The sequence below is a fragment of the Anas platyrhynchos genome, chromosome 19, assembly GCF_047663525.1.
Source record: "Anas platyrhynchos isolate ZD024472 breed Pekin duck chromosome 19, IASCAAS_PekinDuck_T2T, whole genome shotgun sequence".
Lineage (NCBI taxonomy): Eukaryota > Metazoa > Chordata > Aves > Anseriformes > Anatidae > Anas > Anas platyrhynchos.
The window spans coordinates 9355979-9378433 of NC_092605.1; the positions used below are offsets into that span (position 1 = coordinate 9355979).

The following is a 22455-nucleotide window of genomic DNA, read 5'->3' on the forward strand; positions in this document are numbered from 1 at the left end:
GACTGCAAGCCCAGTTTCTGTAGCAATCTTCATAAAGCCCTTGATCTTGTTATGGGTAAATAATTGGCAAAGCAGCTTTTATTTAAAGAATAACCTGCAGCCACGACTGTCTCAGCACCTCTGAGATCAGTGGAGTCCCTTGGAAATACTGAAGCTTTAGAATCTTAAAGCAATTTTAAAACTAGCTTTGTCAGAGGGAATGGGTTTTTCTTCATATGGACTTTTTTTTTTTTTAAAAAAAAAAAAAAAGCTCTGCATGTCTCAGGGCTACAACAGTTTTCAAACTCAAGATTCAGATCCTGTGGGTTGGAATAGAAAGCTTTTCGATGATAAAATACTGTTGAAAGTTCCCGAGAGAGCAGAGGCTTACCTGCTTGCAAGTAGGTATCACTTACTTTAATGCCCAACCCTAAGGGATAATAGAATTAAGACAACTGTGTCATCTTGCTTAAAACTTCCCTTTAATCCACCTCCTGAAAGATGTGACAGAATTCCCTGGGGATCTAAGTAGTGATAGTGAGGTTCTGTTTTCTAACATTTTTATAGATCCTATATAAAAATAAAATACTATGGCCCTGCTTGTGTAGCTTTAGCATTCAACTCTTTTCTGAGTTGTATTGATATTAAGGCATGATAATTCAGCTGACGATAATTCAGTCACTTTGATCTCATTTTGTAAACAGAGCAGAGCAGCACAATCCTCTAGAGCTTGCAGTTTTCAGACAAAAAACACGTATTACATATTTTTAGAAAACTTTTATTTGGAGACAGGTGTTTGGAGGGCATTGAGTGGAGCTCGGGAGGGCCTCAGTCACCGAGCTGAAGGTGGGTTTGGTGCAGCTTTGTGCAGGCAGCGGGGCTGGACACGAGCCTCGTTGGACCAGCCCGCCCCTCAGCTCCGAAATGTGCTGAGGGGGGCTTGGGGCTGGCCCTGCCGGAGCCGCCCGCTGGCTGCAGGCGGTGGAAGCAGCCTCGGGAGCCGCCTCAGCCCCACCCGGCCACCTCAGCACCTCCGCGGCCTCCCTGCCTATTGTTCCAGGGCTCGGGGGCTGCGCTGTGCTCTGAGGGAACCGAGCTCCCGGGGGCCAGGTCCCATCCCGGGGTGGGGACGGGGGCGAGGGGCCGGTGGGCGCCTGAGGTGATTCCTGAGGTGATTTGGGGGGGGGAGGGGGGAGCGGGGGCTGCTCCTCACAGCCCTCGGCCTCCGCCGCCAGGGGAGGGCCGCGGAGACTTTTGTCTCGCCTCACGCGCGGCTAAGCCAATCGCAGCTCGCCTCCCCTGAGCGACACGCCCTCCCGCCAATCACCAACAAAGGGCGCCACCACCCCAGGCGCAGCCAATCGCCGGAGAGCAGACGTATTGCTTCACCAATGGGATTTTAAGGCTGAGCCCAGGCTCCTCGGAATAAGACGGCGAGGCGGGCCAAAGGGCAGAATGGCAAGGCGTTGTCCAATGGGAACCGAGGATTGAGTTTGAATCGCCCAATGAGAAAGCCTCCAGGGGGCGGGCCTTAGGGATGCTATAAAAGGCGCGGCCGGTGCGGGCGGCGGCTGCAGTTGTCACCGGCAGCAGCAGCGGCAGGGTCCGAGGGGGGAAGGGGCGCGCTCCGTTCCCGGGACCGTCACCTCCCGCCGGCCTCCTCACGGAGCCCTCTCCCCTGCCTCCATCTCCTCCCGCCCGCCGCCATGACCACCACCACCACCTTCTCGGGCATGGACCCCAGCGGCAGGAACAGCTCCAGGTCCGCCGGGGGAGCGGGGCTCGGCGGCGGCCCTGGGGACCGTTAGGGAGCCGTTAGGGGACCGTTAGGGCGGCGGGGGCCGGGGCTTTCCCGTCCCGTCAGAGCCTCGGGGGAGGAAGCGGCTGAGGGGAGGGGGGCGTTGGGCACCCACCGGGGGTGTTCGGGGGAATTGAGGGGGTCCCGGCGAGTACGGGGGGGGGGGTCCGAGGAGGGTACCGGGGGGGGGTCAGGCCGCGTCCTGCCGTGTCTGCCCGCTGCGTGTGGGGCTGTGTGGGGCCGGGGGCGGGGGGAGCTCCCACCCCCACACCCACCCCGGGCCTCCCGCCTGCCTCAGCCGCCTCCTAACAAAGAAGGGAGGCGACTCCCTCCGCGCTGCGCAGCCACAGCCGGGGGAGGGGGCGAGGGGAGGGGGGCACCGCGCCCGGTTCCCCCTCCCCATCTCCCCCCCCCGTCTCCCCTTTTTCTCTCCCCGGCCCCTCGGTGGGGGCAGCCCCGGGGGTTTCCTGGGGCTGGGCGCGGCCGGGGGCGGGCGCCATTGTCTTGCTCTGGGGCCCCCCCACCTCGTGCACACCCCGCCGAGGGGTTTGGGTGGGCTTCCCCCCCTCCCCCCGGGCGGCTGCTCGGGCTGAGAGACCCTCGGGGTCGGGGAGGAGGGGACCCAGAGCCCTGCCCCGGCTCCCACCCCACAGCCGAGGGGAGCTGGGTGGGGAGAGGGGAGGCAGCAGCATCGTGGAAGAAGCCGTGGCCCTGCTCGGAACAAAGAAAACTTGCCAAGTCCGGCTGGAAGGGAAGGGATGCAGGGCACTTGGGCAGGCGTGCAGGGTGCCTGTGGATGCTGCAGCAGCGAGGGCAGGCTCGCCTTCAGCACCGAGCCTTGGCGGCTGCCTTTTCTGTAAGGTTTATGGCCTGACAAAGCAGATGCTTCCTGTTCGCTTGTAGCTATTTTTTTTTTTCTTTGGGGTGGAGGAAAAAAAAAAAAAGAAAAACGTCTTGACAAGTGCTTCCTGGATGTGGATGAATTTTCAGTGCACATCCCTGGGTATCAGGTGCAATTTTAAGAACACTTCATTGCCTGAAGTGTGAGTTGTAGCTGTGATGAAGCATATTAAAGCATCTCAGGGTCGAGAGAAGCTTCTAATAAAATCTGTCAACCTTTTGTCTTGGATTGGCAAAAGTGATTGCTTCTCTTAAGCAGCTTGAGTGATTTGCCTTTTTGCTTCAATTGCCTTTTCTGTTACTTTCATTAAGACCTTCTGTGGAAACTGCCATGCTGCTAAGAGAATACTGGTTTCACTGCTGTGGTAAAATGAGGTGACGTAAGATGAGGGGATGAGCCCTCTTTTTGAACAATCTGTTCTTCAAATTATTAAGTGTAACAGATGCAACCAAGAAAATACATACACAGGGACATTTCCTTCGGGGGAAAAAAGGTAACGAAGTGATTCAAGACCATTGTACTATATCCCTTAATTCAGAAAGGAGAAGCAGCAAATCACAAAAGTGTTCTTGGATTCATAAAGCATATTACACAATAGTGGGATCCTCCCATTAGCTCCTGAGCATTATTAATTATATATTTGGAAAGGAATTTTGTAACAAAAAGCAGTTAGCTAGTTTAGTAACACTAACTATTCACATCCAACACCTTTGTCATTTTTTCTTGCCATTGTCTTGAGTACTGTAGGCTGGAGAAGTGTTTTTGTATTGCATCTCAATTAAACTATTAGAAAAGAAGAGGGAGTATGCACCTTCCCTGGCTTGTTCTGGTCTTCCTTTGAGGGTACTGCGTGTCTTGAAAGCACGTTTCTCTTGGTGTGCTCAAATCCCTTTAAGCTCAGTCCAGTAGCACGCTGCAGGCCTAAGGGTTTTTCTGATGAAACAGATCCAGATAGAGGCCATAGCCCAGTCATCAGTGATGCAACCAGCACTTTGACTCATGTGCCAAACTTTAGTCTTTGCTGTGCTGCCAATTTGAAGATTAATTGCCTTCATAGGGTTCTCTAAAAAAAGCTGGATTCTGGTGTGCCTGTATAATTATATATATATTTAATTTGGTCAGACACTGAAGACTGGTGGCAGCTCTTGTTGACACCAAGTGAAGCAAGGACACAAGTAAGATACAGGAGTATTTTGCTTTGCTTTTGATAAATGTCACCAAAGAAGAGCAGTGGCGACATAGTATTTTGTCTGAGTGCTGGCAAGCAATTTAGCTTTATAGGTTGAGTTATGCACTGAAGACATAACAGTGGCATTTATTAAGAGCCAGTGCTTAACACAGTCATCTCACGTAGTTCCCATTTGGGCAGAATGTAGCCCATGCAACTATCTGCCCATTACAAGAGCCAACAATGATCTTTTAGCTTATTAGTCTTGTTTTACATGTTAGAGTGCTGCTCAGTAATGCAGATTATAAAGACCCAAGGTTGTAAAGTTGAATCTTTCTGCAGAGTGCTGCGTCCTCCTGGTGGCGGGTCCAACTTTTCTCTGGGTTTTGACGAACCAAAAGAACAACCCGTGCGAAGGAACAAAATGGCATCCAGCATCTTTGGAACTCCTGAAGAAAATCCACCTTCCTGGGCTAAATCATCGGGTAAGAATGTGTTCCTAGTTCTGCTGAAATGCATTAATCCATTCTTGGTATTGGCCTGGAGCTGCTGGTGTCTGCGTGTGGAAACCTGAATTAACCTCCTATTTGGTAGTTTGGGGCTAGAAATGATGTCTACTTGCATGGGAATTTTTCTTTTTTGAATTACTTTCAAACTCTTTTCCAAAATTACCTTTTATTGTATGTCTTGGACATAGGTGTTGCAAGCAGATAGCTAAGAGGAATGCATTTTGGATATGGTATCTCCAGATTAATCATGTTACAATGGGGTGAACTTGTTTCTTAGTATGTGGATGACCACTGATCTTGATTAATCAGAGGAAGTTTAGCTTTGTGTTGTGCTTGCAGCTGGGGTTAAGCTTCCATTTCTGCAGAGCATTTCCAGTAAGGCTGGCCTTGGGACCCTGCACGAGATGCAGCCATACAGTTGTAATTTGTGAGTCATTATGTAAAGACCCAGGACAAACCTCAGGGTGGTAAAGCTGTCATTTACAAAAGAAGAGCACCACATCGGTTTTCATCTGCTTTCCCAGTAAGTTAATCTTGCAACCTGATTGGAATCAATCTCTGCTTCTAGGGACTAAGCCAGGTGAAATCAGAGAAGACAGTGAATCCTCTGGACCACAAAGAAGAAACTCAACTGATGCTAACTATGGAGACTTTGTAGATCCAAAGGTCAGTACATGAACTACAAAGAGCCTGATAAGGGGATACTTTGCTCTCTGTATGTCATTGCTTTATCACTGATAGTTGCTCAGTTGAAATTGTTGCAGAATTCAAAGTCTTATTCTCAAACCTGTTCTTGCCCTGAAGGTTCTCTGTTCTGTAGGATAGTCTTACAGCGTGCTGGTGGAGGCTTGGATTTTTCTCAAAGGGGTGCTTTCTAGAGCCCTTAACTCCTTCTTATTGATGGACAGTAATGAAGCGGTGTGAGATCTCACTTTAGCATTAATTGTTTTAATTATTTTTAACAGATTGTACAAACAATAGTTACCTACTCTGAACTGTGTGGATTTATTGACTTGCAAGGGACTTGGTTTCATATCACATCACCATGCCCCTCAGTGGCATGAATGCTTGTTTTATTTCTGTTACTCTCTTCAGTAAGTGTTATTTTCTATGTAAACTACTTGATAGCAATATGGAGCATAATTTATAGTGTTAACATGGCTTTTGATTGATGTATGATTATAGTTAATGGCAAAAACAGGACATAAAGTAATAATTCCTCTGAACGTAAGAAAAAAAAAGTGAAACCTGGAACAGACTGCACTTGCAAAACCAAAGTTCATAGGTGAAAAAAAATAAACCTCTTGAGCTTTAGACCTAAGCCTAAACCTAAACCTAAAGAGCTTTAGGTTTTCCAGAACAGAATTTTGTAGGTAAATCACCACTTAAATCTTGTATAGATACCTTTTGGGTATAACCTCATGGGTTATAAATAGCAAGTTTTATTTTGATAACTGGCATCAATCATCAGTTTAACCCATTTTGTTATTAATAGCTTCAATAAGCCACAGAATTGTTCATTGTTGCATAAAATATCTTGTTCCAATTTAGCAAATACAAGATTAAATTTATAGCTGCTACCACAGAAAACAAAAGTAAACTCTTTAGTCTAATTCTATTTTCTACTTAATTGTATTAAATACTCTGTCTTGTGGTTCTCAGCTTTGCAAACAGGATTCTTGTGATGCAGAATACTTTAATTTTGTGCAGTGATTAAAGTTATAAACAGCAGAAGCTAATGTACTACAGCCCAGTCTGAGATTTAAGGGGATGTATTTACATGCATTGCTGTGTACTAATACCCTAACAACTGCAGGCTCACTGTGTAATTAACAATGTTAAGTCTATAGAAGTAGATAAAACCTCATGCCATTGAGAAGCCTTTGCTGCTGGAGCACTTTCTGTATCTTTGTGTTGTTACAGTCTGAACCCAATGAGTATGAAAAGAATGTTTAGCTGTTTGTGTAATGAAGGAAGCTTTATCTGTAAAAAAACTTCTTGATGTTTCACAAAAAAGAAGTTAAATATCTTGGATGGAACAAATATTCTTGACCTTGCTAACAGATAAATGTTTGGTGTTGGAAAGATTTGCTTAGAAGAAAGGAGGGAACACCAAAATATTTCTAATTGCTTTGAGTATGATTTTTTTGTCGTTACTGCTTGGCAATTGCAACGATCTGGTTACTGTCAGTTCTGCCTGATGAAGGATGCTGTATATAATAGTGCTGTAAGACACCTGCATCCTTCACAGTGTGGGAGCAACAAGTGTACCATGTGTTACAGGTCATCAAGATTACTTTGGTACTATCTGTCTGTTTAAATTTTTAAAAGTATGTCAGGTAAATAAGCAGTTGATTAAAATTTAAATTAGTCACTGTGAGAGAACTGGTGCTTACAAACCCATCATATTAATCTGCATAAATATGTATCTAGAACCAGCCATGCTACTCTGATACCTGCTTCCTCTGCTCTCCTATCTGCCTGTTCTTGCTCTTAAAGTTCTTCATTGGGTCTGTCAGAGTGTTGTTGGGCAGAGCAACACGCTTGACCAGCTTTGTCTGGCCGCAGCAAGTATTGAGTACCCTTTTGATGGAGGTAGGGGGAAAATACTTCTTGGAGTATGAGATATAACGTGTTCCTCTCTCTTCTAGGGAGGAGATGGTGGTGGTGAAACTTCTGGTGAGTAACTCCTTCAGGCTCTTCCAGTAGAACAGTTTGTACTTATTCTCCGTTGAAATAGAAGAGGTCATGGGATATACAAATGGTTTCTCTCAAGACAGACAGCCTGGGGTTCTCCCTGGAATCCATCAAATCAATATCATGACCTCATTACTTCAGTGGAAGTTGGTAAGAGTGGATATGGAATGCAGTGGCAGAATGCCTCTGTTTAGTCATCAGGTTAGAGACAAGAATAGTCCTGTTCGTTTATTTTGCCAGCAGCAGCTGGTGTCGAGATTTGTTTAAGTACTAGAAGGCAAGGTGGGTACCTTCTTGCAAAGACTTAAGTCATTGAAAGACTACAATTCTGTTTTTAGGAGTTTACAATTAAAGAGTACAGTCAACTTCATAGATTTTAGTTCAGCAGTTTACCTCTTTCCATAGTGTTTTTCCACACAGCAAATGCTTGATGCACAGAAATAAGCAGGAACAGCTACTGCATCTGAAAGCATCTGCATTAACTAGCTTTTAAGTTCCTTAAGTTGCTTTTTTAAATGCTAATTTTTGCCAAGGAAGTGCGTATGCATACTGAACCCTTCATGTAAACAGAGGAACTTCCCCTAGCAGCACACATTTTACCTTGAAGGTTTTTTTGTGTTTTTTTTTGCTCTGAGGGTGGAAATCTCTCCTTTTTAAGATTTACCTTAAGAATAGCTACTTCCTGATGTGAGGAATGTGTGTGTTGACCAAGTAGTTTATGCGTTACTTCTAACACCTAAGAGCTGTGGAAGATCGCTACAGCTATTAGCAGTTCCATATCCTGAGCAGACATCTGCTGGGAGGGTGAGAGGTTTTCCAGAGTGCTTATTAACTACCTCTAAGTGGTATCTCTGGCCAAAATAAGTCTTTCTCCTCCGGCAACATCACTGCTTCTAATAAAACTATAAAGGCTGCTTTAGTCTGTCTTTCCCTTGTCTGTCTGATCTTAATTAGCACCCTAGTGGGCATTTAGAGTTTGTGCCTTAGGTAGGAGAATGTGGTTTGATAACAGAATTGCCCTGGTCTGAGGGCTCTGCTCCTTCTCCTGGTACTTGCTTTAAAGCAGCTCACTCTGGGGTTAGAAGACAGCCTGCAAGGAGTGATGAGGCAAGAAGAGGTGGCATTGGAGGCAGCAGAAATACAGCTGCCTGGGTTAGCAACACCTGACTGAAACTTTGAGTACAAACTGATATTCCTGACTCTTACAAGTTCCCACTTTCACAGGTCTAATATTTGTTGGCCTTTGGTTTGTTTCCAGAAGGTGACAATAAAGGAAGCCGTTATCAAGTACCAAGTATATCTATGCTGGGAAGTGGTTTCCCAAATAACTAAATGAGCAATCTGTTATTGGACAGTAGCACCAAGTTAGTGTTCCTAACTGGAGTTGTCTGCTGTTGACTAAAAATTAAACTTTTGAAGACAGACATGGCAAAATGAAATGGTGGGCACGTTTGGCTGTTCAACTTCCACTGGTGGTACTTAGGAAGGAGTAGGAAGTTAATGGTTCCTGGAGGTGGTGTATATGGCAGACACCTGAGAATCTCAATGCGTTGCTAAATTAATCTCTCCCTTTGATAGATTTGGGTATCTTAGCTTAATGGAGCACAGAGTCCTGTTGAGCTGGCTGTTTCACTCCACCAACCACTTGATATTCCCGCTGTGTGAGATGGCAGGCACTGGATGGTGAACATCCCACTTGTTGCACATGTCATTTTGCACTTGACGTTGCATAGCTGTCTCCTGGGTTTGAAATGGGATGAATATGCCTCTAAATAAAAGCTGTCGGCTTATAAATTCACAGCATAACTAGATTTGTAATAGGCTCCCATCATTAAAAGTTTCCTCTTCTGCATTTGGAAATGATTTTCTCTATGTAACTGATGTTAAAACCCCATGTAGGTGTCAGGTGGGATGTGCATTTTTATTAATTATGTCTGTCTAGGGGAAGAAGAGTTGTTCCTTTTGCAGAAGTGTTCATGCTTCCTGTTTGGAATCTGTAGTTCCTTTTTGTGCATGAAGGGTTCCAATAGTTTGCAGTGTACTCACTGGCAAACTGACTGAGAGGTTACATCCTTTCTGATAAGGGAAAGACTTCAATATTTGATCCGATCCTGTTGCCTTTTACCACCTCAGTTTCTAGGTTAGTAAACTGTGCTATACCTTGATTATGTGGGAAGATCTACTGCATGTGTCAGCTGGCTAAATGAGTCTCTAACATGCTATGGAAACTTCCCCAAATTCTCCTGTGATAGTAATTCATGTTTCTTCTGTGATTGGGTTAGTGCTGTGTAGCTGATGAATGTGACTAGCTAAGGAGAACTAGACAGTGCATAATTGACTGTCACCAGTGACTGCCTTTACATGATGCACTGGAAGGTGAAGTCTGATGTTCAGTAGACAGATTATCATGGCGAGTACTTCACAGTGCTTGGGCTGTCTGCTTGAAGCACAGACAATGAAGCATTCACTGCTGTCCGAGCAGCAGGCATGGCCACAGTTGTTTTCAGCTTGCTGAGTAAGCAGGCAGTGGTATGCTTGAGCTGCAGAAGCTTCAAGCTTAAAACTTAGTATTCAAACTATTTTGTTCAGATGTGTCCGTGGGTTAATGAATGCAGCAGAGGATCTATACTGTAAATTATCTGGCTGCATGGAGGTTATGCTAAGCTGCTAGGGTTCTTTGTTATAAGGTTCTTTGAGTGGGTTTCACCACGAGTGGGTTTTCTGCATTTCTGATAAAACCCTGCCTCAAAAGTTATTTAAAAAAAAAAAAACACTTCAAAAACAACAGTAAATTGCCACAGCATTGGATTAAAGCATCTCCTGTGGATTAGAAAATAGCTAAATAATAGGAGGCAAACAGTAGGGCTTAGTGATTGCTTTTCAGGTTGGAAAAATGAGCCATGGGAAGTGGTGCTGGGACTGGACTAGTTTTATTCAGTGTCTTCATCCATGACCTGGAAAAGGTAATGAACAGTGAAGTCTCCAATTTTGTTGGTGATAGCTAAGCTCTTTCAATGTGCTGATGGTGAGAAAAATCTTACGGTCAGAAGGACTCAACAAAGTGGGCAGATTAAAAGGTCTTTGCATGAGTAAGTAGGAAAAAATAGTAACTTAAACCACCTAGGAAAATACCATGTAAACCATGCCAGTCCCATGTTTGGCTCTGTGCAGTAGTTAACTCTCAAGATCTGCCTTGTGTTTAACTACTGAAAATTCTTTGAAATGTTTGGAGGAAGGCAACAAATAGTTGCATGTCATCTGAAAGAGAACTGGAAAGAAGATGGCGTTTTGCTTCTCTAAATAACAGAATGCCTGCATCTTGCGTTGTGTATGCAGTCCCTGAAGTGTGAAGACCAGATGGTTGTAGTGGGGGTAAAGAAAAGGGGCAGAGGAAGGCAGCAGAAAAGATCACGGAGGTAGAGCAGCTGCCTTGCGAGGGGACTAAAATGGTGGTGCATTTTCCACCACCTTGAAAAGAAGGCTGGGAGAGAGGGAACATAATCAAGATGAGCAAAATCATGATGGTACCGGTTAAGATGAATGTGCAGATGTTTCCCAAATCCTCCAAAAAGAGAGTTAGTGTTGATTAGATGAAACTAAGATCTGTTAAAAGCAGATGAAATACATATTCACAGAGCTGGCCATGCACCCACACCCCCAAGCATCAGAAGACATCGTGGAGCTGATTTAGGCTTTTGGATCATAACTGATTGTATTAATTTATAAAAAGAAATATGAGGTGCTAATGATCTTGCTGTCCTTATCTACTTCATTGACAATTAATTAATATACTAGTTATTTGCTAGAGTATCTAAAGTGCTTCCTGTGAAGAATTCCTCCTGTGTCCTGTCTTCACTTGTGGTTGTTCCGAAGTATTTAAAGCAGATGACGCTGTCATGTGCTTTCCAGGGAATGTAAGACTCGAGCCTACCCATGCATGGATATTCCCCAGTCTGTTCTGTGTGAAGCCTCAGAAGTGTGTGTCAGACACTCTTCCCTCTAAATACCAGTTACGAAATTCGGAATGTAGTTTGAATCTGAGCTCTTGCTTCCCAGCACTGATGCTTTTTTTTCCAGCAACTGCTCAGATTGAGTTGAAATTGTTAGGGTGGTTGCACACTGACTGTGTACATGACTTAATTGTAGCTGCTTGTCATAAAAAAATAATTCTGTGGTCCCCTAATAGTGGCTGAGTGACTGTGACTCTTGAATGCCTGAAACTGAACTGTAAGGCATCAGAGTTCTGAAAAATACTTCAGGCAGCTGAAAGTCTGTCATGGCAGCAGATTACAGCAGCACTCTCTGAGTGTGTTTGTAAGCCTGGAGAAAACTTTGTGGGGCTGATCTTCTGTCTAAGCCAGAGAAACCTCTGGCTTTCATTATCTACATCAAATACCTTAAAAGCTTCTTTTCTTTTAGAAAACACTGAGGCTGATGTAGAAGCTGCCCCAGGTCAGAATGAAGAAAAATCCCTGCCTGCTGCACCTGTTCCTAGCCCAGTAGCACCAGCACCTGCACCGTCCAGGAGAAATCCACCTGGTGGCAAGTCCAGCCTAGTCCTTGGTTAAACCTTTCCTTTCTTTCCTGACTGTTTTGAACTCGTGTCTGTTTCTTTTCCCCCATGCTTGTGAACTGCACAACTTGAGCCTGACTGTACATCTCGAATTTCTTTCATTAAAAGAAGCACTTTATGTACTCCATCCTTTTTTGAGATCAAGTTTTGTTTTTGTTGTGTTTTTTTTTTTTTTTTTTCCACTTCTGTCCTGTGTTTCCCCCAGATCTACTGGAAGTGACATGAGTGTTTTCTAGTGATAGACTTGAGGGAAAGCTTTATGAAGTATAGTAATGTAATTCAAAGGAGAGTAGATTGGTTCTAAATGTGCTTAGCGGGTTTTTGTACTGAGATTTTTAGAACCCCTTAGCTTTACAAAGGGTCTAGAGTCCTGGTTAAAGAGGCCAGCAAACAATCAGTAAGTGTGGTCCCTTCCTCCACGTGTGAGTTCTGGGGATCTAAAAGAATTCATTGTCTGCATGTGGTAAATGCCTTGAGCCCTGCTGTGCCATTTAAAGTGGTTAGTGTACACCATGCTGCCTTTAACAAAATAAAACAAAATAATCTTGGTACTAGACTACTACGAAGCAGGGTATGTGCCAAATAGAGGGCTAATGACCAGAGCCGCCTGGCCTGATGCTAGGAGGGGATTTATTCAGACTTTAATCAGTGAAGGTGGAGTGGATCGTATAAATAAATAAAAATTACAGGGCATTTTTTTTACAACTGACTCAATGCTGTGCATGATCATGCTGGTGCTTGACCATGAGGTGAAAATCTCATCCTTTAAAGTGTGTGTTGTAATTTCACGAAGCTGGACTGTTGCTTAAAGTAAATAATATAGAAATTTTGAAGCAGTGTTTCCTGTGTGGGTTTTATTTCATGGGTTTGGCTCCACGTTGCTCTCAACAGACCTGCCTTACTCTGACATAGGTGGGATGGAGCAGAAGAGGTGAGTTCATACACCTGACCTGGGGGTACCACCACATGCCATCATCCCGTTGAAGAAAGTGTCTGACTCCTCTTTGGTTTTATCTTCTAGAACAGAGAAGCATGCACTATGGCTCGATACATGTAATCTGCTTTACCAGAAATATTTCCTTCTCAAGAAAATAGAGGAAACGAAAGTTTCTTGTCACAAAAATAAATCAGATCCTGACCAAAAAGGGGGTGTAAGGGAGACCAAGTGATCACGTGCTCTGCCGTCCCAGAGGGTATCTGCTGTGTGATAAGCCGCAGCGCGGGGTTTTGTACAGAACTATGTGTGCAGGAGGGACTGTGCCTTTTTCACCCTCCCCCATCCTGGAAGAACAGGATCTAAAAATACCCCAGCTTTCCAAGTCAGTTTTGGAGAAGCCCTGGCCTTACATGTTTAGAGCAAATCCAGTTTTATAGGTTAATGTGCTCTCCCTCTCCTACAGCTGGGGGTGTTCTTCCCTACAGCTGTTACGAAATGCAGTCTGGCTGCTGGGTACATGTAAATCATGCCTACCTGTTTCCTGGCCTAGGAGGAGGAAAATAATAAATTTCCATTTCCTTTGCAAGCTCCACAGCCAGAGGAACGTCTGAATTCTCCTTTACAGTTTCTGAGACTGGGCAAGTTGCCTTTCCACCACCTGCCTTGATCAGAGCATTGCAGCCACAGCTGAGATTCACTACAAGGGTGCGGGACACACATAACAAGGCAGCTGCTCGCTATCCTTGCTGATCACTTTTGTTTCTCACCATTGGCATAAGCCCAATTAGTGGTTCACTCACCTGTGCTCCCACCTGGGTTCTGGGTGGGGGGATTCATGCCTGCAAACCCCATCTCCCCCCCGCTGCCTGCACTCGCCCTGTGGGCCCAGCTTAGGCACATTTGAGCTGCTGGGGGCCACCCTGTGCTGGTGGCACATGGATGGCATCCTGGCTGACTTCGTGGGCACAGTGCTGCTGGACTTCTGCAGTGAGTCGTGCCTGGAGCTGGTGGAGCAGCAGGACTTGGTGCCGGAGCAGTACGACGGGCTGCAGCTTGGGGTGAGTGGTGGGGTGCTGCGGGCAGGCAGAACACACAACGGGGGCTCCCCTGCTCGTAGGAGCTCCGTGGAGAGTTCTTTGATGCTAGCAGCCTTAATTAGAGCAATAAGAGGCTTCTTCCAGGGAGATGTGTGTGAGAATGAAGGATTCTGGTGTAAAAATAACTGGGGGTGAAGTTTTTCGCAGAGCCGTGCTCACAGAGTGCTCTGCAGCAACGGTGGTAATGTCCCTGCAGCTCCCTGAGCACTCTGAAGAATTAATGTAGCTCTTTCGCAGGCCAAAAAGTACAGATATTATATATGGGCCTTGTATGGTTAATAAACCCCCATTTCGACATCATTCCCTCTGCATGCTCTGAGGAGCAAAGCGCACGGTAGGGAAGTGATCTGGAAAAAAATGTAAAAGGCTTGCGGTGCACCCTATATCTGTGCAAATTGCTGCTGTTTTTAGCTTCCATTATGTTTGCTAATGACTGAATGAATAGCAGAGTTATTTGCAAGGCAAAATTATAAATACTATGAATCCAGGCTCCTGCTTCCTTCCTGTTACCACAGGACAACTGGGACTCTTCAGAAAGGCGGATGGGTGCTGATCCAGGCCGTGCCATGTACTTTCTCTGAGAAGTTCATTGTTAACTTCTAAGATCCTGCACTGAGCATGTAATTTATTTATTTATTTATTATCTCTAAGGAGTGACAACTCCCATCCATTTCCTTCCTGTTCCATAGCTAGGTGCAGGCATCTGCAGCAATGTGACAAACCGGAGTGCTGGGTCCAGGCAGTGTTTTCACAGGCTCCAGATGACCAAGCTCTGATCCATGGCTGCTGATGCTTGAAACTTCTGGAACTAGTAAATGCGGGCAATAGACATTGTTTTCTTTCTTGCTTTATTTGAACAGACACAACTTATTGCTTAAGTGAGTATGTTTAGGTATCTGTGCCTTTTTATGAGACTCCCTTAGGTGTACTGGGACAAGAAAAAAATAGAAGTAATTTAAGGGATCGTGATCATGTGAATGTTTCATTCGGTTCTATTTCTGACACTTTTATTTCCTAATTTGGTTCACGCTCATCCTGTTTGTTCCCAGACCTTTCATGTGTCAATGAAATAACCAGATAAGTGGCTTGAGTCCCATGCAGATCAGCAGGGGCAGAAAGTTCTTATCTTGCTCTTCATTGTTAGTTGGGCTTCACAAGGAAATTAGGTCTGTGTATTCCCAACCATCTCCCTCTTCAGTAACCTCTGGATGTCTGGTTTAGGTGCATTTGGCAGAACAATAATTTAGCAAAGAATTTAGCAAAGATTTGAAGTTCCTAGAAGTGTTATGTAAATAACAGCTGGATAAAGATACTGACCTTGTTAGTTCTGCACAGGCACTGGGAGCCTGCGGGGCCACGTGTCTGCAGGGAAACAGAATCCAGAGTGGGATCAGCTGCACACTGAGCTCGTTGTGACAGGTGTCTACGAGGGCTATCCAGGAACATCAGAGGTGTTAAGATACCCTCGTGTCTGGGGGTTGGAAGCACTGTGATAATGATTTATGCAGTGCCCTCTTAGTGTTGTTTGTGCTTTGTAGGTGCTTATCAGCTGTCTCTTGAAACTCAATCCATTACTTGTTGAACTGTTTTTTTCTTTTGTTTTTGATCATAAATTGATCATTAATTTCACACTGTAAATCCTTTGCCTTTTTATTTAGAAAGCATTTTGTTCAAGACTTTCTTTACGGTGCTTGCCTGAACCAAGCACTTAGAGGTGTGTAGCCATTTCGTTGTCAGGGATTTATCTCACACGTGTTATGGATGTAAAACATGTCCCCAGACAGTGTCAGAAAATGATTCAACATCTCCAGCAGTGGGAAGAATTTCTAGAATTACTGTAAGTATTGAAAATGGGAAAGCTTGGGCACAGATACAAGTCTCCCAGCTTTGTGTCCAAGTTGTTATCTCACTAATGGAAGTCACCAGAAGTCACTGACCTGGGCAGGTGTTCCTGAGAGTTTTTGGAGCTTTCTCTGAAGTCAGAAAATTAGATTAAATGAATCCCTGGGCTGATCTAACGTAGTAGCTCTCATACTTACCACTTCCTAAGGCAAACTCATGGGGCAGTGGCTTGACTAGGCTTCGGAGAATTAGCAAGATTAGGAAGATCTGCTTCCACAAAGCAGAGCAAGGGTGGGATGAGAATGAGGAAGAATTTTTTTTATTTTTTTCTTACTTTTGCTGTTTGGTGTGTTGTTTGTTTTTGAGAAATGTCTTCTGGTTCTCAGAGTCATCAAATCAATTTTCTTTCTTCTCCCAGCAAAGCCAGACTTTTTTTTTTTTTTTCCCTGATATGGAAAGTTGCCAGTTTCTGATGTCTTGCTCTAGGATAAAAGAGCTTTCAGACACAAGCTTTTCAGACACTGATTCTGTAATCAAATCTCCTTGGGAAGAACTCCAAGGGATTGTTGCTGAGATCAGTGAAGCCTTGTGTGGAAGTGAAGACCTGGCTAGGTCTGATTGCAGTGTCTTCACCCAGACTCCTTAACCTCTTCTGATTTGCATGTGAATTCCAGCAGTGCTTCCAACTTTGTCTGCTGTTTTACCGGGATTTGTAAATGTTGACAGCTGAGTGAGCACCATCATTTGAGAGACTTCTTTAATGCTGAGTACTCATCGCTGCTTAATTGAAAAGCTTTTTTTTTCGTGTTCATATTCCACTGGTGATAGAACAGGGACATCATCAGCTGGACTATAAAAGCAATCTTGTACAATTGCTAAGCAGAAGCTGCCAGCCTGCCTTTGAAGAATACTTACAGGAACTAAGCTTTCCGCACTGTTTGTTGGCATGGGAATGTAAGGCTTTAATGCCTGTGGAAAAATGCTAGCTTGACACCGCTGAAGTTCTCCGTATGACCCTAGGAAAGGTAAGATTTGCGTGTCTTAGAGTAGAAGAGATACTGGAAGCTTAACCTCTCACAAGAATGTCTTATCTGCATTTAAAAATTGAAAGCAAATGCAGGCAGTAATGCAAATACGGAGTGCTGGTCAGTCCTACGGCCAGGGTAACACCCAGGTCAGCAGCTGGCAGGGAAACCCAGCCCCAGGAAGCAGGACACTGACCAGGGCAGGGGTGCTACTGGGGCAAAACGCTTATAAAATGAAGTGAGCTGCTCTCATTAGACAGCCCGAGTCCTCCCCGTCTGTCTGGAAGCTTTTCCTGCATTCAGCTGATCTCTTCAGAGTTGTTCCTGACGTTTGCTATTGAAGAGATACTATAAGACAAGCAGGTTTTTTTGTTTGTTTGTTTTTGTGCTTTTAAGCTCACTCCTGTGTGTTTTGGGCTGACTGGGAGCAGAGAGGGAAAAATAGGAAGTAAAGCTCTGGAACTTGCACAAATGCAGCGTTGTCTTTTCAGGGAGAGCACTGTCATCAACAACCAAACCCTGTATTTGTGTTTAACCACCCTGGCTTTTGGGTTGCCTTTTGCTTGGTTGGCTGACAATAAAAGGAGACCAGGCTGGCTTCGATCTCTGGACCATGTGTTAGTGAGTGGGTGAAGGCTGGACTGCAAATGCTGTAGAGAAATATTTTATGAGTTGATACAAAACTGTTTACACAGCATTTAAGTTAATGTTTTATTAAGAGAAGGTTTTACAAACAGCTGTTCTTGTGAGCCAAGGTGCCATGAGCCTTTTTTCAATCTTCACCTTTCTCACCAGTGGTAATGAAAGAAATGTAACTTTCCCCTTCCCAATTTATGGGATAGCTGCAACCTGTTCTGTGTAGTAACTTAACCTATGGCATGATGATAGGATGGCACATTCAGTACCAAAGCAATGTAATAAAATTGCAAATTGCTTGGGCAGAGAAACATCTTTCTTCTGCAGGAAGAATGAAGTTCATGTGACGTTTCAAAGTCATTTGAGTTGACAACAAAGGGAGAACTGCAGCAAAACCAGCCAAGACCTGGAGGGGATGTAAGCCCAATAACCCAAACAGAAAAATATAATTGCTAGGAAGGATTATTTGTGCAAGCTGCACTTGGCAACCTGCTATCCAACAGCCACAACCTGTTTTATTTTAAATATTTGCTTGCAGTTTATGCTTAGCACTACAACAGGCCACATTGTCCTCTTTATTAATTACGACAATCCAGCACTAGTCTGACAAATTTCCCAGTCCTTTGTTCCCACCATGCTCTTGACCTGCTGAGCAGAAAGTGGAGACATGGGAAAACAGAGGGAGGTCTCCCCATTAAAAGCTCCCAAATGCTCTGATGTCTTCAGTCCTTAGGAAGAGGAATCCCTACTGCTGTGTGTTTGCTTAGGTTCTGAGCCTCTTCCACTTGCAGAGGTGTGCAGTAATCCTCCAGAAAGACAGTTGCCAGATTGCTTAGCCTTCTGCTGGCTGAGAGGGAGAAGCGTAGCATGCACTCCACCACTGGGAGAGCTGTGGTCTGCTGGCAGGACTGCGGCGTTGTCAGGTACATCAGCGTTGTGACTGCTGACATGACGGTCTCCTCGTTGGAACTGGAGAGGCAATTTATTATGGGCTCTACCCCATTGGCCTCCAAGATATAGTCTTTGTTAGTTTTATCCAGGCACAGGTTACAAAGACCACCTGAAACAGCAAAGGACAGTGTCAGACACAGGCAAGACAAGTATTTTTTGCACACTTATCAAGATGCACTCTTCTCTCTGCTCCCCCCACCTTACTTTATCCTATTTAAATAATTGGACACATTATTCAGGAATAAAGGGCAACAGACTGAATGTATTCCATAGGTTTATATCTATCGATGCTAATACAGTTTGATCCTGCCCAGTTAGATACTTGCACTTGGTTGTCCTTGGATGGCCGCTCAATCTTTTCTCCCTTCTGTAAGGCAGTACACAAAGATATTTTTCCTGAACAGCTCTAAATCTCAGGAATTGTAAGATGTTATTAATTATCTTACATAACCTCTTTTTTTTATTTTTTTTCCCAACCTAGAGTGGTAATAGAAATTATTTCCTTAAATTCAGTTGAATACAGGTGCTGATTTCTGAAGTGCTGATCAATATTTTGCTGATCCATCTTTTCTAATACAAAAATATGCATCCAAGTTTTCTGTAAGATCTGGTTGGAAAACTTTTAGCTGCTTCCTGGTCTGTTTTCTTTATTGTTCTTGGAGATTTTCCACCAGAGCACTCCTCCCCCTGTATGTCATTAGAGGGCACTGTACTGCTGTCAGCTAGTTTTCTCTTAGTCTTAAAAAAGAAAATCCTTTCCAGAAAGCTATTTCTTTTTTTTTTTTTAAGCACAGCAGCTATATTAAAATGAAGGAGACACACTGCCCTTGAAGTCATTCCTGATCCTTCCTTCCTCTCACCCCATTCCACTCACTTTGCACTAACAATTATCTGTGTTGCCAGCACGTAGCACAGATAATTGTCATTTGCCTTCTTGAACCTGGGGTGAGCGGCTGCTGAACGGAGGCACTGGGATGAGCAGCCCAGCTCCTGTCGTCCCCTACCCCAGTGGGTTGTTTTATCAGTGTACTTGGGTGCAGTTCTTACCAATAGCAAACTCCACAAGGGTCTCGTTGTCTTCAGTCAGCATATCGAGGAACAGATCCAGGACCTGAAGCTGCCGGAGGTACTCGTAGTTCTTGGGGTCATAGGCAAAGTTGGCGAGGTTGGCCAGCACCTGCTCCTTGGCCTCTGCAAGGGAGAAGCATCGCGTGAAGGAGGGGAATGGTGCCAGAGGCACCTGCCACGTGCGACGTGAAGAGTAGCAAGCAACGGAGCTCAAACTTTTAAACGTTACCTGAGCTGTCCGTCACCTGGAACTCGGTGACGAGGGCCTGCAGGTACTCCAGCCTCCCCAGCTCCATCCCGCTGCTCCCCAACGAACTCGGGGGCAGAGAGCCCGGTGCTTTGCTCTCCCCTTCCCTGTCAGCAGGCGGGTACCGGCCAGGGCCCGGCCACACACGGGAAAGAGCCGGGAGGCCCCCGGGGGAGGGGACGAGGCCTCGCCGCGCCCAGCGGAGCCCGGCCGGCGGCCTCCACAAGAGGCGTGGGCGGGAAGGGCGCGGCCGCCATTTTGTGGGCGTCGCTGTCTTCAGGCCGCGGCCGCCATTTTGTGGGCGTCGCTCTCCCCAAGCGGCGGCCGCGGCTCCTCCTCCGCGGCCGGGCTGGGGGTGTCTGGGCTGGAAAGCGGTGGGACTGTGTTACTTGTTATTGATAACTGCAAATAAATAAAGCCTGTTACTGATAACTTCACATAAATAAACTCGAGTCTGGGTATTTCTCTTTGTATTTGGCGAAAATTGGGGTTTTTAAGCACTTCCCGTGCACGGTAAGATAAACTACCTGGAAGAAGCTACATGAAACGTCAGCAGGTAATTCCTCCCCGGCTGTACACCGTCCTGGTCTAAACACAGAGCAATTAGCTGATTCTGGAGAAAGGCAGTTCTAATGAAACCACCATTATGTGCACCGCAAGTGGACTCAAATGTGGTTCACTTTGTGGAAATCCCTAAGCGAAGGTACATAAACGTCATGCACTGGGGGTAGGCTCAGCAGAAGTTCGCCCTGATTTTATTGAGGCAATTAAGTGACTACAGGTTCTTTTGTAGATAAGGTAGGGAGCAATCTGTGAGCAGATGTTTTTGGTATTAATCTCGAGTACTTGATTTTCATAGAGAGGAAATTGAACGTGGTCTGATCCACTAAATACATGGCACCAGTGACAAGCATGCTGGGCTGATAATCACTCCTACCACACAGCTGGGTGTAGTAAACTGTCTGCCCACAACCACATTAAATAGAAGGAGGAGGAAAGAAGCTGCACTGCATACAGTAATGCTTTTAGCATTGTAATGGCATGGGAAGACAGGGAATGGGGAAGTCATGGTATTTATTTCCACCTGGTATAAAAGTTTAGGCTAGGCTAGCACCTTCAACTCATAATTCCTATGCATTGGTTCACATACATGTATGTATATGAAAACGAGCAACGATGGTGCTACGAACTACTTCCACGTTAGAATGTTAGCATATTAGCACATCTCTTTTAACGTAGGTATTTGTAAGTGTTGACATACTTTAAGCCACATCTGTCATTGCTAATGTGTACTAGCGCGTGACTAATGTGAGAAAGCAGAAGAGAAAGCAAAGGCAAACAAGCTAACCCAATACAAAGGAAAAGTGGTTAAGGATACTGGGGTTGACTAATAAGGACTGAAAACCAGAGCATTTAAAGAGGAAAAACGCAATAGCGTCTGCTCACAAATACTGTATTTGTGGTCAGTCAGTACACTTTTGCAGGCATAAAACCAGTAGAAACTTTGTCCTCCTCTGAACTGGTTGCACAGGCAGCAGTGTTTAGAAACAGCTTGTACCTGTGCTGGCTGGGTTTCAGGTGATGCATCTCTGAAAACTGTACTCTCCAGGTCACGCTATTCAGTGTGTGGCAAGAAGTAACCAGGGGGAGAGGAAAACTTGTGCTCGGCTTTCTGGGAACTGTTTGCTCTGTTCCTCCTAACCTTCGTCTTGTTTTGAGTTTAACCAAAGCTGGTTAAGAAACGTGAGGAACATTTTCCATTTAATTTGATGTGGTGCAGCTGCCTCCTGGAGGAGAGTTTGACAACATTCCCTGGGTCTTGTGGTCCTCAGAGGTTTTCTGTAGGAGTTGCAGGCTGTGCTAGCACTGCTTATACAGCGAGCTTTGTTACAGGCTGTGTGCTTGTCTGTGCGCTGGCTTGCTGCAGGGAGTTTGTCCTGATCATCCAGAAAGATCACTTGGCAGTAGGTACGTAGCTGTCTTACTCAGACTGTTTACTCAGGTGATACCTGCTATATTGTTTAATAGTCTGAATGCTCTGACTACTTGCTGTTTGCCAGAATAGTTAGCACAGAATGGGCTGTTATGTCCGGGATAGTCAAAGATCCAAGGACTATTCTAGTGACAGTGGTGTACTTTGATAGCACATCCACCACAGTTAGAATTTGATCAATTTTCATGTCTAGTAGGTATGTTTCTTTTCTCACAATTACTAACTAGGTCTGTAAACAGCATGCCAAATTCTTCATTTAAGTGATTTTGCACTTCTGAGGCGTTTTAGGGTTTGTAAGGTTACCATGACTCTTTCTCTCTTTTTTTTTTTTTTAATTAAACTTTTCCAAGAATCACATTGGCAGAGTATCTAAGGCTTTTAAGGGTCACAATCTTGTAATATTTTAGTGTGAACTTCCTGGTGAATGTTTCATAGCAGTAAGGAAAGGTGCTTGGTGCAAAAAATGCTCAGATTGCAAGGTTAATGATACTTTTAACAACAAAGGGATCAGGAAGGGATATGAGGGGACTGGGTAAGGTTTATTTATTCCTGGCTAATTTTTCTTGCTCTGCTCATTCTCATAGATTTGTAACCAGGCTGAGGTATTAGCATTTGTCTGTCATTAAGTCTGGGGTTATTTTGTTGTCTGAAGGTTATTTAAAAGAAAACAACCAAACGAAAAAACACCTGCTTCAGGGGGTGGTGGTAATTAGGCTGTGGTTGCCTTGCGTAATGGGACAACCTTAAACTAATGGAAGGAATTCTTATTACTTTATTTTTCTTCTGGGCCTCAAGATTCTTAAGGAGTGAGTATTAATGTTCTGAGGGGGAATATTTGTTATACTGTAGCATGCTCAGTATGCGTGGCCCCTTCAATTATGCATTACAAAGCTGCTCAAGGCATCTGGGAGCTCAGGTTGAAAAGAGAAGTAGAAGAGGAGGAAGCAAGGAACTATTTTGTCTGTTATGGCAGCTCAATCATCTTATTTACTTGTGGAAGCACAGCCTTAAGTGTTAACTTGTTCTTTGTCCAA

The 22455-nt window shown here is 44.8% G+C and overlaps 3 protein-coding genes across 3 annotated transcripts in view; 2 read left to right on the forward strand and 1 right to left on the reverse strand.

The window, feature by feature from the left end:
- Positions 1-1528: 1528 nt before the first annotated feature.
- JPT1 (Jupiter microtubule associated homolog 1) lies at positions 1529-11752 on the forward strand. Its single transcript, XM_038165249.2, has 5 exons — positions 1529-1741; positions 4189-4331; positions 4924-5021; positions 7007-7034; positions 11472-11752. Exons 1-5 carry the CDS (start codon positions 1686-1688, stop codon positions 11618-11620), a joined length of 474 nt encoding a protein of 157 aa, XP_038021177.1. The 5' UTR covers positions 1529-1685; the 3' UTR covers positions 11621-11752.
- Positions 11753-17223: 5471 nt separating this feature from the next.
- ARMC7 (armadillo repeat containing 7) lies at positions 17224-19726 on the reverse strand. Its single transcript, XM_027471720.3, has 3 exons — positions 19411-19726; positions 19161-19304; positions 17224-18222 (listed from the first exon to the last, which is right to left on the reverse strand). The coding sequence occupies exons 1-3, from the start codon at positions 19475-19477 to the stop codon at positions 17885-17887; spliced, it is 549 nt and encodes a 182-aa protein (XP_027327521.1). The 5' UTR covers positions 19478-19726; the 3' UTR covers positions 17224-17884.
- A 288-nt stretch (positions 19727-20014) lies between these two features.
- The window catches only part of LOC106014315 (uncharacterized), a 28989-nt gene continuing 26548 nt past the window's right edge, over positions 20015-22455 (forward strand). The window contains exon 1 of the transcript XR_011804184.1: positions 20015-21396. The gene's annotated coding sequence lies outside the window, so the exon portion shown is untranslated. The remainder of the gene's footprint in view (positions 21397-22455) is intronic.

What these genes read in the sequence shown, in the direction of transcription:
- JPT1 (XM_038165249.2), top strand. Translation starts at nt 1,686, where the DNA reads ATGACCACCACCACCACCTTCTCGGGCATGGACCCCAGCGGCAGGAAC. An exon ending in TTCCTGGGCTAAATCATCGG is followed by an intron (nt 4,332 to 4,923) that starts GTAAGAATGTGT and finishes CTCTGCTTCTAG; the next exon opens with GGACTAAGCCAGGTGAAATC. An exon ending in TGGTGGTGGTGAAACTTCTG is followed by an intron (nt 7,035 to 11,471) that starts GTGAGTAACTCC and finishes CTTTTCTTTTAG; the next exon opens with AAAACACTGAGGCTGATGTA.
- ARMC7 (XM_027471720.3), bottom strand. Translation starts at nt 19,477, where the DNA reads ATGGAGCTGGGGAGGCTGGAGTACCTGCAGGCCCTCGTCACCGAGTTC. An exon ending in CCAGGTGACGGACAGCTCAG is followed by an intron (nt 19,305 to 19,410) that starts GTAACGTTTAAA and finishes TCTCCCTTGCAG; the next exon opens with AGGCCAAGGAGCAGGTGCTG. An exon ending in CCTTGTGGAGTTTGCTATTG is followed by an intron (nt 18,223 to 19,160) that starts GTAAGAACTGCA and finishes TTGCTGTTTCAG; the next exon opens with GTGGTCTTTGTAACCTGTGC.